Raw genomic sequence first — 15992 nt, 5'->3', positions numbered from 1 at the left:
AAGCATGCCTCCTCTCCATAGCTGCCAAGTCCCCTGTCACCTCCCCACTTCCTCTCTACATTAAAGAAGCCCCATGTACTGGCGTCCAGCACCTGTTTTTCCTTCAGTTCACATCATGGTAGTTGTAGTCTTTAAACAGCACCTGTCTTGTACCCACTCAGCTAAATGAAGTCAACGGTACCACACTGTCCTTTAAAATGTCTGTAGTCTGGGTAGTGGCACTGATCCTCGAAGATCTCGCTCTGGCCTTTTGAGTCTAGTTAGATGCTGTATCAGCTTCGCTATGGTGCTGTGCTTTGAACGACAGTGCTGACTTTCGTGTGATTCTCCAATGGCTTAGCATCTTGACAGACACCGTCACCCACCCACACTGCAAACAGGGTACAATGTCATCCAAGAGTCACAGCTGTGGTGGCTTTCTCTGACCCCCCAGAGTAGGTAGAAAGTATTGCAAAATCTGAAATTAATTACTGCTGAAGGCTCAGTTCCTAGGCGAGACTGAACTCCATATTTGACTCATGTAGGATGATAGGTGTATTTGGAAGGTTGTGGGATATTGGAAGATGGGGACAAGGAACTCTCTACCCTGACAACTTTTCTCCATTGTGGCTGTTGTTGTGATGTTCCCTGCCACCTCTGTCCACTCACTCACTCTCAGATATGGTAACCTTTGAGTTTGGGAACAGAACAGAGGTGGCCCAGCTTAGTTCCTTCCTATCTCTTTTGTTCTTGGGATAATGTTGTACCCACAGGAGGCACGAGTGCTGCTCTGCTACTTCCTGTTGCAAGCTCTGCTGGTCTGAGTGAGAATGGCTCTCGCATAGGCTCCCATAATTCAGTGTCTGCTCCTCAGCTAGAAGAACTGATTGTGACAGATCAGGAGGTGTGACCTTGTGGAAGTAGGTGTGGCCTTGCTGGATGAGGTTTTGTCAATGGGGGTGGGCATTGAGGTTCCAAAAGCTCCGTGGTGCTAAGCCCACTGACACTCTCTCTCTTTCTCTTTCCCTCTTTCCCTTACTCCCTCCCTCTGTCTGTCTTTCTTTCCTCCCTGCACATCAAGATGGAAAACACTTAACTACCACCCTAGTGCCAAGCCTGTCTGTTTCCTACCATGATCATGGATTAATGCTCTAGAGCCCTCAGTTAAATGCTTTCTTTGATAAGGGTTGTCTTGGTCATGATGTCTCTTCAAAGCAATAGGACAGTAACTGAGACACAAGCTTTACACTGCAGGCCTCCTTGACAGCACAGGAACTTCTGACTAGTGGTTAGCGATGTCCATGTATGTGGTCCAGTATAAGCACATCCATTATCCCTAAACTATGACACATAACTGAGTGCTTGTTAGGATAAACACCTTTTCAATTGTTCATTTACACTTTCCTTAAACCCAAGCAAGAGAAAGTTAGAGGGGCCGGAAGAAGTCTAGAGTGGTTTGATTCTCTATGTCTTCTGTCTCTCTGTCTCTCTCTCTCACACAATTGGTTTAAATTCTGCGTCTTTTAGTTTCCCTGATACATTCACAAAGACACACTGTAAATTAACCTTACGTGTTCATGGACTGAGTTTGGCAGAGCATCATCGAGCACGGGCCCATTCTCCGGATCAGTGAGATTAAAATCCAAAGTCACTCTCACGGAGTCCTGAAAGTCATGCTTGTCCTACGAGTGGAAACAACACTTGTCACTGCTGTCACAGTCACTGGCTGTTATGACTCTGCTGTGTCATCCTTCTACCACTGCTGTGTCATCCTGGAACAGTCTCCTCATGAACCTAACTTGACATCACACTTCAGCAGGCCCTTGCCTCACTGAAGTGGTATACCATGGCTTTCCTATCTGCCAAGGGTTCCAGGGAAAGTGGAGGCTCTGGACTATGACAGGGAACTCCCCTGCAGCTCCACAGAGGGAGCTGATACCTCACCTGCCTGGATATACCACCTGAGCGACATGTCCCAAACACTGTCTCTTGAGATCTTGGTGCCAGTCATTGGTTTCCAATACTCTGGGAACGTGGCTCACTTTAAGAAGGGCAAACTCTTCGCATGAGTATTTCACTCATGTACATCTAAACCTATGGAATTTTCCAGTGCATACTAATATGGAAACGATGGGAATGTGAGTAACATTTTCCATTTCAGTAAGAACCACTCTCTGTCATGCCCAAAACAATGATCTTTATACATACTGCTGTGAATTGTCTCAGCAACCCTATAATGATTTCTATTTTATTCTGAGCCTCTGAGACTAAATAAATTCTCCCCCTCCCAACCCCAGTCATTGAGAACTCGGAGATGCTGGGACACAAACTGTACCCCATTCAGCTTCAGACAAAAATGTTAAAATAAGCAATATACTGCAAAGAGTTTTTTTTAAACATTTGAAACTAGGTGATTCCTTCTGTCATTGGTTCTTGGACAGAGCTGACACGCTGATCTGGTACACAGAGCTGTCATCACCATCAGCAGCCTGGAGCCAGATATGACTGATGCTCATCCAATTTTACACAAGCCCTAGCTCATCAATTTTCGGTTCTGAGTAACCAAAGAGAAGGGCTAACTACCCGCATGTGCACGCGCACTAGAGAGGAGGGCTAACTACCCGCACGTGCACGTGCACACACACTGGCGCTGTGGAGTACGGCAGCTGTAACACACAATTTACTTGCCAACATGTAGAAGGAGTGTCTGACACATTCGAATTCTCGAATGGTGATGTTTCTTTGAATCTTCCTTTCCTGAGTTCCAGAAAAAAAACTCCGTGATATCTGCCTCAGTGAATCAAGGGTGACTCGGTACTGCAGATCTACAAAAAGGAAAGAAAACTTGACAGACACCCACCGGATCCAACGAGGTGAGTTAGCAAGAAAAAAGCTTGAGCAAATGAATCAGTAGGAGATCCTACATTGAAAATACCTAAATTGCTACAATACAGAGATAGAAGCCCTCATGGACATAACCTTGAGGGAGTCTATAGAATGGCTCTCTGACTTGACCATGCACTGCCCATTTAAGTTATAATTATATGTAATGGATTTATACACACACTCACATAGTGAACTCTGATTTATTAACTAAATCTGCATTTACTAAATTTCTGTTTTAAAAAATTTTTATAGTTTAGGAATACTGGGTAACTGCCTGAAATACTGATTGACTTCAAATTCATTTCAACAGAAATGAAAATAAACAATGACCATTTTTACCACCTTGTAGAAATGTGTTAACTTAGATTATGCCCAAAACACTAGGAAATTCCATAAAATAAGGAAGCCACAGTGAGAACATGGGTGAGTCTTTTTGCCTTATAATAGGAGAACAAATCTCCTTTAAGTGCTTTATTAAAAACTATAAAATAGTGTTGTACATGAGAGCCTAAGTCTTCAGGGATCACCTCTGCACTTCATTTGCCTTTGAGTCAAAAGACTATTAGAGAGGCACAACCAGAGAGATTGAAGACAATTTAATCTTAAAGATTAGTGAGTTTTCGTATTGCCCTTGTATTTTGTTTGCAGAGTAAATCACTCTTCTATAGCCAATGGCCCCAACATATTTCAACATCAATGACGACTGCCTTAGAAAGTTCAGAATGTCAGGCAGAGGGGATACACAGGTTGACACAACACATCTGGGCACCCCACACAGAACATGTCTGGCTAAAAATAGAAGCCTCAACTCAGTGGGAAAAGAACATTGGGATCAGGGTTGGGGTGGGGGGCAGGTAGAGAGGGGGTGTTTGTCATCCCAGATGTCCATGGAGGAATGGATACAGAAAATGTGGTATATTTACACAATGGAATACTACTCAGCAATTAAAAACAATGAATTCATGAAACTTTCAGGCAAATGGTTGGAACTGGAAAATATCATCCTAAGTGAGGTAACCCAATCACAAAAGAATACACATGGAATGCAATCTCTGATAAGTGGATATTAATTAGCCCAGAAGCTCTGAATACCCAAGGCACAATTATCATAACAAATGGCTCCCATGAAGAAGTATGAGAGGGTCCTGATCCTGGAAAGACTTGATCTAGCATTGGAGGGGAGTACCAGGACAGAGAAAAAGGAGGAAGGTGATTGGAGAATGGGTGGAGAGAAGGCTTATGGGACATATGGGGAGGGGGGAATTGGAAAAGGGAAAATCGTTTGGAATGTAAACAAAGAATATAGAAAATTATATATATATATAATAATAAAAAAGAAATCATCAGGTCATCTGCAATACCAGCTTTTTCCAGGAGGGGGAGGTAGAAGGGAGACAATTCTATTTTGAAAAATCTACTTTATAGAACATTTTAAAATGCTACCTGTGGGAGTGTTTATTATATAAACATACGGGGAAGCACAGACAAAAATGGAATTTTTAGGTCATTTGTGTTCAAATACGTAATTTCTACTGCAGAGTTGACTAGGCTCCAACATTGTTCCTCCCAGAGCAGGAGTGGTTTCAAGGGTGGACACACTCAGGGGGCAAATGTCATGAGCAGTTGATTACGCCTGGGAGAGGCCATCATCCTGGAGCCAATGCATTCTCGGCTGCCTGAAAGTGCACGCTGCAACCATAATGCTTACCAGCCTCGTAAATTGAGTCTTCTTTAGACTTCAATTTCACATGAAAACATATTGTAGCATTTATGCATACTGTTTCTTTGCCCTCCACACGGCAGTTTTTCTTTTGAATATTCACTTTATTGGGTTCAAAATTCATGGCCACTTTAACTACAGCCACATCTCTGGCCCTGCAAACACATAAACAGTGGGGTTACTCACACATTGTTGCATTTAACTTGCTAGGGTAATGTGAGAGCATCGGAGGACACTCTCCTTTGTATATTATATGTGTTTTCACGACTATTGTTCTGTAATGATTGTTTAATAGAGAAAAGATTTTATCTCATGTCCTAGGAGACCTTTGCTGTTTAGAACCGTCTTAGATGTTTAGTTCAAAGACAGAAGATTTGCACCAAGAGGCCAGGTGCAAGCTTGGAATCAACACGGTATTTGGGGATCTGCGGGTTAGTTTCTAATTTGGACATGGTTCAAAGGCATCTAGAAAACTCATTGTCCCTCCAGCTCCCTGGTTTTCACTAACACTATAACAGTTCTCTGTTCTTGACCATGCAGCCTTGCTTTTGTTTCTTGGGAGAAGAATTATGTTTGAAACACTGAAAGTGAATGCTGTTCCAAGTTACTTTAATCATCAGAACACTGTAGTCCCCAGTCCTTACCCTTGGCCTTGCCTCCTACAGTTTCAGGTATTCGTGGGTACCCTCGGTGCAAAAATATTAAGCAGAAAACTCCAGAAAGAAAATAATCATGTTTTAAATTATGTACTGTCTCAAGTAGCATGCTAAAACCTTTTATGTTCCTGTTGTCTGCCTGAGTTGTGAACCATCTGCTGTCCAGAACGTCCACCTTCACAGTTTAATGGCGGTCTACTATAGCAGCAAATGCACCCAGCATGCTGTATTTATTTGCCTTTCATTATCTTTCTTTTCTGTTTTTTTTTCCCTTCGTTCCTTGTGTGTATGCATGTGCACACGGAGAACAGCGGTTGATGTGAGGATCTTCCTTCATCAATCTCAGTTGCTCTTTGTCTGAAAACAGTCTTTCTCTGGACGTAGAGGTCACTGGTTCAGCTAGGCTGCTTGGCCTGTGAATTGCGGGCTTCTTCTTCACCCACCTCTCCTGCCCCAGGGTACCAGGTGCATGCTGTCAGTCACGCCTTCTTTAATGTGGGAGCTGTGGCTGGGAATTCCTGGAAAGAAGCTGTCTGCAGAGATTGTCTGACTGACTGACTGGAGCTGCTGTGGTGAATAGCGGGTATTCGGGGGGCTAAAACTAGGCCAAGATAAGGTCATCAGCCTGTAGACTCAAAGTATTTCCCTTCCTTGTTCAATTCTGCCTCACAGCTCACATTTTGTAACTGAAAGACAAAACCCTTTTGGAATCTATTAACTGAGAAGACCACTGGTAGCTTCAAGCCTACCTAAAAGACAAGAATGTCGTCAGATAATATCTGAGGCCTACACGAGAGATTCTCCATTTTGCTGTAACTGCCAGTCTGAGATACCTTGATTTATGACTTTGTTCTGTTACTGGAAAATTCTACCAAACTGTTTCCACACTAGAGCTATTCTATTAAGGGAGAGTTAAATGACTTGAATTCCCAAGACTCATATTTGCTTCAGAATAAACCATGTCTTTAACTCCTCTGAGGTGAGAGCTGTTTCTTTTGATGGCAGTGGAAGGAATCCGCACCAGAGCCCTCATGCTGTGTGGCAAGCCTTACCCATTGGGCCATCTCCCTCGCCCCTCTTGTTATATTAGAAAATGGTTATTGCACACAGTGCTCTGGTGGCTCTGAAGAGCACAGTTTTAAAGGTATATTTATTTCTGGCTTACACCTTTAAATTGTTTTAGAAAGCAAAATCCTTTAATAAGCAAGGCTATCCTATGATTTTGAAATGTTTTTTGATGCACACTTGGTGAGTTTTAGATAGTTTACTCTCCCTACCCCCAGCAATGGACGGGCATGCCTAGCTTCCTCTTGGTCAATATGGAGTCTCAGGGTAGGAGAGTGGTTTGAACAATGTCTACCCTACTCATTCTGTCTTTCCCAACTGTATCTTTATGAATGTATGGGTGTCTGGTCCACATTGCTGGACTCTTGCTATCTCTGGACTCATTGGCTGCATCTGCTCATCCACCTGCCTTCTGTATCCTGCTGCAATTGCTCCTGCAGCAGTGCCAAGGCCTTGGTCCTTATGACCTGGGCCATGAAAGGATATATATCCATTTCTGTGGTTCAGGTAAACTAACGAGGTAAATCATCTCTAAAAACTTAAGGACAACTCAGAGGAATATTTTCTAATTTATACATATCTTCTAAAGACACCACCCATGCGAGTCCATAATTGAGAACCAAATGAAGACTTCATTCTATTCATTTCTATTCAGTATCTTCGTTCTTAAGATTCACTGATGCTTCAATCTATTGAGTTATTTGCATCTTGCCAGGACAGCAAGAGAGGAAATAGATATTTAATATGTCAAGAGTTCTATAGTGTGTGGTATGGAATTATACGGAAAATGTTGCTTGTTTAACCAGATGTTCTAACATGCATACCAGAAGAGGGCAGCTCCACCAAGGCCTCCAATGGTCACGTCAGTCAGACCATCGCCGTTTAAATCCATCTCTCCGTGGATAGACTGACCAAAAAATTTCAGCGTCTTGCCATCCCCACCTGACGGAATGCGCTGTGAAAATCCCAACAGACAGGTTGAATGTCAGAAGAATCCATTCAAATTAGTTGTGAATAAAATTGAAGAATTTGGATTAGCGAATAAAGTGAAGAGAGAAGGTCTTCTGGGAGCTGAGAGCGCCATCAGTGGGAGCAAGGGGGAAATGCTGCTCTATTCCCAAAGGGACTAGTCAGGCCACGGCTACTGACTCCAAAAGAGGGAGAGTTGATGTATAATGCCACACTGCCTAATGCTCAAGAGAAATCTGAATAACAGGCTGTGTTTCTGCTTCCTTTTTAATTCTAATAAGCAGATATATATAAAGTATCGGAAACTTGGAAAACATCCCATAGATGCAAGGAGAAGGACAGATGACTGTGTAGGTCAATTCGATTGTCCTAAAAGATACATCTCCACTCACATTGAGTGTGACCTCAGGGTAAGGAAGGCACAGTAAAGATGGAGTTCTTGAGGGCTCCCTGTATACCTCACCTAACATGGAAAGTGATCTTCCTATGCTCACTGTTTGTCTGAGCAGATACCATCTTATAGAACCTGCTGGTAAGGAGACAGGACCAACAGCCCCTTCCTAAGCTCTGGGTATTCTCTACCTTCTCAATTCCTTTTAGGTGACACAGAGAAAAGGTCAAATAATGAAGAGCAACGTAGAAGTATTATGCGTCCCCTTGACTAATATTCCCATAATATTTTAGCAGAAACATCAGGAGCTATGGGCCCAGTTAGCCCTGATGGAGCTGGTGCTGCCTGATGCTGGGTCATGCTGTATTTCTGGAAATGGCTAATTGCATCTTCATCTGTTCCCTGGCAAAGCATATTCCACTAAGAAAACAACCTGGCGCCAACACTGTCTTGCTCATTTAGTTTAGAGCTGCATCTTGATTTACCACTACTTTTTTTTTTTTTAAAAAGCATCACTTGTGACAATTTATTCCATTAAACAATAAAAAAAATCTTTCTTTGCTTCAAATGCTATTCATTAAATGTGTAGGATTCATACTGAAAGAACAAAGCAACAAAATATAAGGAACCTCTTTGTGTGTTCTTTCTGGTTCACTAATGCTCCAATGGTTAATTCTGCTACCATTAGTTAAGTTTATAATCCTACAAAGACTTTTAATGGAAGCAGATCATCTGTCAAATGGACAGGAGTGTTGCGACTTATATAAGCCTTTTATTTTTTCCCTATTAATGTCATTACAAACTTTTTACATGAATAGGCTTTAAGAGTTCAGTTGACTACAGAAATAAAAGAGACCACTGAAATCTAAGAAGGAAAAGCTAATGTCCTCATTCTCTTCATGGTTTAGACGCTACAGAGTGCTGAAGGAAGTGTTGAAATATAAGTTATTTATCCGTAATAGCTCATTGCTTATGATTATATAAAAACTCCCCATTATGACTTCTCTAAACTCTCTTGTGTTTATGGTGTTAAATATTTATGTGAATGAATAATTTTCTCCTATACTAATACATTAAATTTATAGACTAGGTCAATAAATGTGGAATTTCTATGTGCCAATAAATTTAAAACAAGAACAAAAGAAATCCTGGGTAGGTCTAATTAATTGTTCAAATTTTCCGAGAAATATTACTTGAGAAAAAAATCATAAACCTCAGAAACCCATAGTCATTTGATGAAAATATATAATATTTACTCATAATTATAAATTTAATGTAATTTTGCTTAATAACAATATGGGCACTGATTATAAAAACCCACAATCTCCTTTATAGACTAAATCACACTATTATCGCTCTCGAACTTTTTAGGATTAAAAACACTATAGATGTCAACTCACCCTATTACCTGGCGTTATTTTTTTTTACTGTTATTTTACCACTACAAGTGATACGGTCCAAGAAGGCAGACAAATGGCCACAGAAAAGAAGCTAGAGAAGAGTATAAACTGCCAGCTAATTCTTCTAAGAATGGAGACAGGAGAAAAATCATAAAGAGTTTCCCAAAAGAGTCAGAATAGATTTAAAAAGTAAATTGTCAGATATAGAGTGAGACCGGCGGGCCCGCTTGGCACGGAAGGCTATAGGATGATGAAGCTAAGGATATAATTAGTTGCCCTGGAGAAGCCTTGGTGTCTTACTTGTGCGTGCTTTTTCCTTATGGTCTTGCCACTGCCATGATAGATGTACACAGCTCCCGCGTGGTCATCTTCCAGAGGGGCTCCGATCACGACGTCATTAAATCCGTCCACGTTGAGGTCTTTTACAGCAGCAACTGCGGTTCCAAATCGGGCCCCACAGGGTTCATTCTTGTTTTCTTTTGTGCATGAATTATGCTTCAGGGATGAACAGCAGGTCTGCTTAATCGGTTCCAGGCTCATTTGATATTCAAACTTTGTCTAGAGAGAAGATAAACAGAATACTTAAAAGTTTCTCACACTGCTACCGCGGAGCAGGTTTGTTTTTTAAGTGCACGCCAGGCCAACCTTATGAAGTCACCATTTGCATACCAACGGCAGACCTGTGAGATATATGAAAAAGCGGGAATGCCAAAGGAGCCTCAGGAAGTAGACATGCTGAGAATTCCGACGGGCTCTTCTTGATGAAGCTAAGGATATAATTAGTTGCATGTTTTCCACTTACTAAAGAAGCAAAAATTAAATCCTCCATTGTGTGCCCCGGCCCTGTTCCACCACAGTGTGCTTCTTGGCTAAGACTCTTTGTTCATTCTCCACCTAAGAGAAGGACAAAATTCACTCTGTTCAAAAAGCAAAGGCTGCCTGGAGTGGAGGAAAACAGACACTGCTAAGAGAGAACATACTTTCTTGGAGAAAAAAAAAGAGAGAGGAAAACAGCACAGTTTCTTTCCCCAAACAAACACACAGGAGAAAGCCAAGAAAAAGATAGGATGAAAGGTATGCAATCTATGACTTAAAATAATTAGTAGGCAAGAAAAATTTAAACCAAAACAAACAAGCAAACAAAAATAACAGTAACACAAACCTAGCTGCTGGCCTGTCTGTAAATTGCAAATATCCTTTTAATTAGTAAAGTAAAAATTACTTCACACAACAAATGATGTCTAAAATTAGGACTGAAATATGAATCTCTCTCCACCTGGCTACAAATTTCAAAACCCATGGTGCCTCCCAGGAAGGGCCTGGTATCACTGCTATTAAGTTGCGGCTGGCTATTGCCATGGTAACTGTGGATGACCCTCAACCTATGCAGGCTGGAGCTCATAAATAGATTTTGACTAGGATATTTACTACATGAGTGTTGTTTGCATTTGCATTAGTTATCCTTCATAGTATGGTAAAATAAAAAGAACAAAACAAAACTCTATAGTAACACCAGAAACAAAAAAAACGTATTTCATATGTTCAAGCAAAAAAAAAAAAAAAAAAAAAAAAAAAAAAAAAAAAAGGTCTGAAAGTAGTTAGCTTGGATTCTAAATGTTTCTTTGAAACTGTGAAGCTAAATGAGCCTAGCAAACATCTTAGATCTTCCTCCTGCCACCATCTCAAGTGAAAAATATTTGAGCTGCATTAGTGGAACTGAGGGGAAGGAAGGTATTTTCTGGATTCTCCGACCTCACTTGTCATTACCTGGTTCACAGCGTACACGTACACCTTGCCCTGTTCCTCTTTCTCTGTCCCCATGTACATGGGGGCCCCAACGAGCAGCAGGTCGGTGTAAGAATCTTTGTCAATGTCAATTGTTGTTAAGACGCTACCAAAGTAGGAACCGATCTAAAACACAAAACAAAACAACAAGCAAGGATGAGATGCAGAGGCTCTCCCGGAAGCGGAAGTCTGTGGGTCTAGGAATCATCCAGGTCTAGAAGAGGATATGAGAGTTGGTGTCAAAGGCAACGAAATACAAAAGGTTGTGCAAACCAAGTCTTCTCTAGACTGAAGGATGAAGTGGTACTAATTTTGAGAAAGACAAGGGGCGAAGGATTTTAGTCTAGGAGTTAAAGACATGATTACCTTTATTTCTATTGTGTCTGTCTTTGCTTTTTCCACATGTCAGACCAGCACTACCCCAATCAGTTGTATTTTTTTAGTGTATATATGTCTGAAGGGGCGGGGGGGAGGGGAGAGGGAGGGGAAAAGGGAGAGGGAGAAGGAAAGGAAGGAGAGGGAGAGGGAGATTGCCAGAGATGTTCTGGTTTCTTCAATGTAAATAAGATAACGTAGGAAGTTGGAATAAATGCACAAAAGTAGCGGAATCCTCCTGCAACAGTGCAGAGAATGCCGCGTCCTGGTCTCTAAAGAGTGCTTACTCCGCAGTAGCTAGGTTGTGGTCCAACAGCTACAAGGGATAGAGACATCGGAAAAGATCGCAGGGGCTCTCCTCTTGAAGAGCATTTTAAAGAAAAGGACTTCTTTTAGCAAAGAACTGACATCGCACGATCTAAATGCTTACAGCGCTTTTCATGCATTGCCCTGCATTTAATAAGTCACATGCTTAATGTTTCTCTTACGGGTATTCCTGCATAGGTGTATTTTTATCTCTGTGCTTATAAGTCTGCATCTGTGCCGTATATAACTTCTCTTTGGTGGTATGTGAGGGATTGAGACAAGGTCTTTTTCTGTAGCCCAGGCTGTTCTTGGACTTGTGGCCAGTCTCCTGTCTCAACCTCAGACCACCACTAGGATTATAGGTGTTAGCCACCATGCTCACCATAGACAGCGCTTGTTTTCCATCCCTGCGAGTTCCTCTCTCTCCTCTGCCCCTCTAAACTTTGTCCTGTCCTAAAGGGCTCACCTATGCTTTCTTTGGATTCCCGTCGGCTTGGTGAAGATGCTTCTGCAAAGCTTTCACTACTTTGTACTGATTGTCTCCCGTCTCCAGGCGCCAGGCTGGACATGAATGTGAGGATGTATTTTTTTGAATATTCTTTCAGTGACCCTTTAAGGTACCATTTCACAGACATTTGGAAGACTTACAATTTTTTTTTAAAAAATTTAAACTAACTATAAATAATAATAACAACAACAACAACAACAACAACAATAAATGACTATAAGTTCTTGCTCTGTTGGGGTGTTCGTTCCTAGTGTCAGTGGTCTTCTGGAGCTGAGTGTGAGCTCACGAGCTGCCTGGCCCCAGTGGCTTTTATCATTAGAATTTGTGTTGTCACAGGGAACTTGTCTAAGTATAATAATGTTCTTGAATCACCACAACTTTGTGAATGGTTGACCTTCTAATCACAGAACAACCTTTTTTTTTTTTGTCTTTTTTTTCTCTTCAGAACCTCAGTCTCAAAACAGAAGTTATTGCTTTTAAAAAATGATCTGACATTCTCTTTAACTTGCATTAAAATGTTTATTTTACATTTTTTTACAGTCCCCTATACTTTCAGACATCTTCAGAATGCTGACAGACTTGAATTGTCAACAACAAACTATCATTTTTCCTATCTGCTTTTCTTACACTTACTGACTTCCATCTGTTTTACCTATTCCCTTTAAATTTCATAATACTAATTAACCATTTCAGGTTCTTTTGTATGTCACCTTTGAGCTACAGTAGTCTATTTTATTATAGATGAGTCTATGAGATATAACGAGTTTAGTAAATATGAGTTGGTACATATGGCTAAATTAATAAAAATGCTTTAGCCTGAGTATGAAAGACTACCTCTGACCACTCTGAGATTCTCCTGGAGTCTGCTGAGAATTGTCTCCCTGCACTTCTGAGCGATGCGGATGGATGAAAATTACTTCGATTAGGATGTGGCATTTAGGCTGGGTGGAGTTGGAAATGAACTCTGGGTACTTAGTGGGGTTTCTTGGACTGTGGTTGCTTTTTGCAAAGCCCCTGTAAGTACAGCTACACTATCTCATAAAGGACACTGGTCCTCTGGGGCTCAGGGCTGTAGCACTAGGGCTGTGTATAGACCTACTCAGTGTGACTCTCTGATACCTGGGCTGCAGGTTATGACGGAAGTGCCCAGGACTCCCACAGAGGAGGAAGGTCTCTCAGCCCTGCCAACCAAAGCTGAGCAAATCCTGCCTCCCACATCCTAGCAAATGGTGGGATGAAGTTAATGAACTCTCACTGTGGCATGCTTAGAAGACCCATCAAACTATGAAAAAAAAAAAGGTAAAAATCCCTCAAATTATTATTCAAAACTAACCACTGAATAGCATAGTTAGACATTTTTTCCAGTATAAAACACTGTTTAAGTTTTGACATTTGTCTATGGCATGTATAGTTTCCTAAGCAACTTTAAATATTTAAGGGTATTTTAAAGAATTTTCCAATTTTACATGTTGAGTACAATTTCTCACTCCTTACAGCATGAGCTGATGTTTTGAGATGGGTATTTAAAATTTGACCCAGTTTAGTTTTTTTTTCAAAGACTAAAGAAAAACGTTCTTGTCTATATCCTATCTCTCCTTTTAAAGTCATCAGTGTTCATCTCATATGACCTTCCTGTACCAATCATAACCCAAAGCCTCCTTTCTATCTTCTGAATGCACCCCCAACACAATTGGCACTTTTATGCTTCTTGATGTTTTAGATCTTAATACTCCTTATATATTGAATATAACTGTATAAAACATCTATTAGCTGAACTGACCTACCTCTGCCTCCTGCCAGAAGAAATGCTTATGACATCAAAGATACTGCAAAGGATCAAAAAGAAAGCTTCTTCACAATGGATTTTGAATAGTTTGGCTTAGAAAACTTTAGTCAAAAGCTACCCAGAGTACACAGAGATGACAGAATGACTTATGTCAAGCTTACCTGCTCTCCCCTGAGTGTCTGCAGAATGTTGACGTTCCCATCCACCATCTTGTAGATGACGACCTGGCCCGTGTGATTGTACCGAGGCTGCCCAGCGATATAGAGCACATCTCCAGGGACAGTGGCGGAGTTCACCGTGTAACCTAACCAAAGAGAAATCCAAGATGTGTCCCTGGACCCACAATGGCCTGTGTAATATGCTAGAATTACTTCAAGTGGTTGTGCTAATCATTTTTGTGTTTTCTTGTATTGTGTTGGTGAAACACCTTTACTATGCCCCACTCCCTGTTTCCACTGCAACTGAACAACTCTGAAATAATAATTCCCCCCCCAAACACACTTTTTTATTGTTTAGGGATTCAAATGGTAGATTGGACAAACTGTCTGACAGAATGATGACAGAAAAGGGGGACAAAGGACCCTACATGCAATTAGGTGCACTTGTGCACACTCGGGCTCACCTGGAAACCCACCAGTCAGCATTGTGGAGAAATTAATTCTATTTAATTTAAATACAAGTGTCCGTCCTATCAACATTAATAGGTTTTTATTTGTTTGTTTGTTTGTTTGGTTTTTTGTTTGTTTGTTTGTTTTTTCAAGACTCTCTGTGGACAGCCTGGCTAGCCCAGAACTGGCTCTGTAGATCAGGCTGGCCTCAAACTCACAGAAATTCCCCTGCCTCTGCCTCCTTAGTGCTGGGATGAAAGGTGGGCACCACCAGGCCTGGCTAACACTTTTTTTCCCCTGGCTAACACTTTAATAGAAGGTTGTTTGTCTGAGTTGTACCATGAAGAGGTTTCATTTATGTCCTGGCCTCTTATTGATGGAATAATGGAATTTAGGTGGGTTCCATTATTGTTTTGTTTGTTTTAGCAATTTTTTTGGTACACCGTTTGAGCTGACAAAAGCCATTTTGAAAACTTTTTTCCTTCCTTTGAATATTCTTGACAATAAATGTCAAGCAATAGGTTTCTGGATCAATTTTGTCTTCCTTGTGACATTGTCAGGTAAGTTGTTGCCAGGATATTCATACAAGGGTTATTCTGTGAACAGCTATTTGAGACAGATTTGGTTCCATTGAACCTTCTCAATCACTGTATGTGAGAATGATGATTTATGTCTGCAGAGGTGTTGGTGGCTGGTAAGTTATCTAGCAACAGTAGTTTGCTGTGATTTTGTCTTTTTTTTTTTAAATTAAAGCTGAGATTTTTTTCTTACCTCTATCATCCTATGTTTTATGCTCTGTGAAATCTTTTCTTTTTGCCTACTTCACTTTCATTTACATGTATTCTACGTTGGCTGTTCTCATGAGCTATGAGATCTTTTTTCTTATTTTCCTTTTTCTTCCACGCTATCTCCACTTAAGGTTTAAGAGCACACTTTATTCTATGTCAGTCAGAATCATGTGGTTGTGACAGGAGCTCACGCATAGGTGGGTCTGGCCATGAATGAGCCCAGTGCTTTCATTCATTCGGTGGATGAGAGCACACTCACCTGGGGCCTCTGTTGATTTAGCTCACTAAGTAGGGAATACATAGACAACTCCCAAGTCTGGCATTACCTTATATATTTTTGCACATGTGAAGCTAAATTTCTGCACTCTTGTTAGGAATCCACCCTGTTTCCAAGGCTTTGGGTACACCTATATGTCCATCACTGCAGAGACAGAAGGATCTATTTCAGAGAGAAGTCACCACTCAGATTCGTGGAGGGTTTTCAGATACTCATAGCCTCGAGGGCCTGGGAAATTTCTCGGATGTTGTTAAATGTTTTGAGTATCTTGATATTCATGATTTTGTGGGAAGTTCTCACGCAAATGCACAGCCAGCCATCTCTAGACGTCAGTTCTGCCAGGTAAGAAAAGATCTTGTATCTGGCTTTAAGTCAGATTAGTATTATTTTTTTGAGGGAAAATCTCTGTATTTTGCATCTCTAGCAATGGAGCTAAATCACTGGGTAACTTTCACTACACACAAGCTTGGACTTTGCAGAAGGAAACAATGCT

General features: G+C 41.1%; 1 protein-coding gene across 1 annotated transcript in view; it reads right to left on the bottom strand.

Moving 5' to 3' along the window:
* The window catches only part of Itga1 (integrin subunit alpha 1), a 151572-nt gene that overhangs the window by 30244 nt on the left and 105336 nt on the right, over positions 1 to 15992 (bottom strand). Inside the window, exons 12-18 of the mRNA XM_052160041.1 lie at positions 13988 to 14130; positions 10834 to 10977; positions 9367 to 9624; positions 7131 to 7261; positions 4574 to 4740; positions 2668 to 2804; positions 1551 to 1661 (exon numbers count right to left, since the gene is read on the bottom strand). Of these exons, the coding sequence (XP_052016001.1) occupies positions 1551 to 1661; positions 2668 to 2804; positions 4574 to 4740; positions 7131 to 7261; positions 9367 to 9624; positions 10834 to 10977; positions 13988 to 14130 (1091 nt within the window). The remainder of the gene's footprint in view (positions 1 to 1550; positions 1662 to 2667; positions 2805 to 4573; positions 4741 to 7130; positions 7262 to 9366; positions 9625 to 10833; positions 10978 to 13987; positions 14131 to 15992) is intronic.

The sequence above is a fragment of the Apodemus sylvaticus genome, chromosome 16, assembly GCF_947179515.1.
Source record: "Apodemus sylvaticus chromosome 16, mApoSyl1.1, whole genome shotgun sequence".
NCBI classification, from domain to species: Eukaryota; Metazoa; Chordata; class Mammalia; order Rodentia; family Muridae; genus Apodemus; species Apodemus sylvaticus.
Note: the sequence above shows the minus strand (reverse complement) of the source record. Positions and strands in the feature narration are given on the sequence as shown.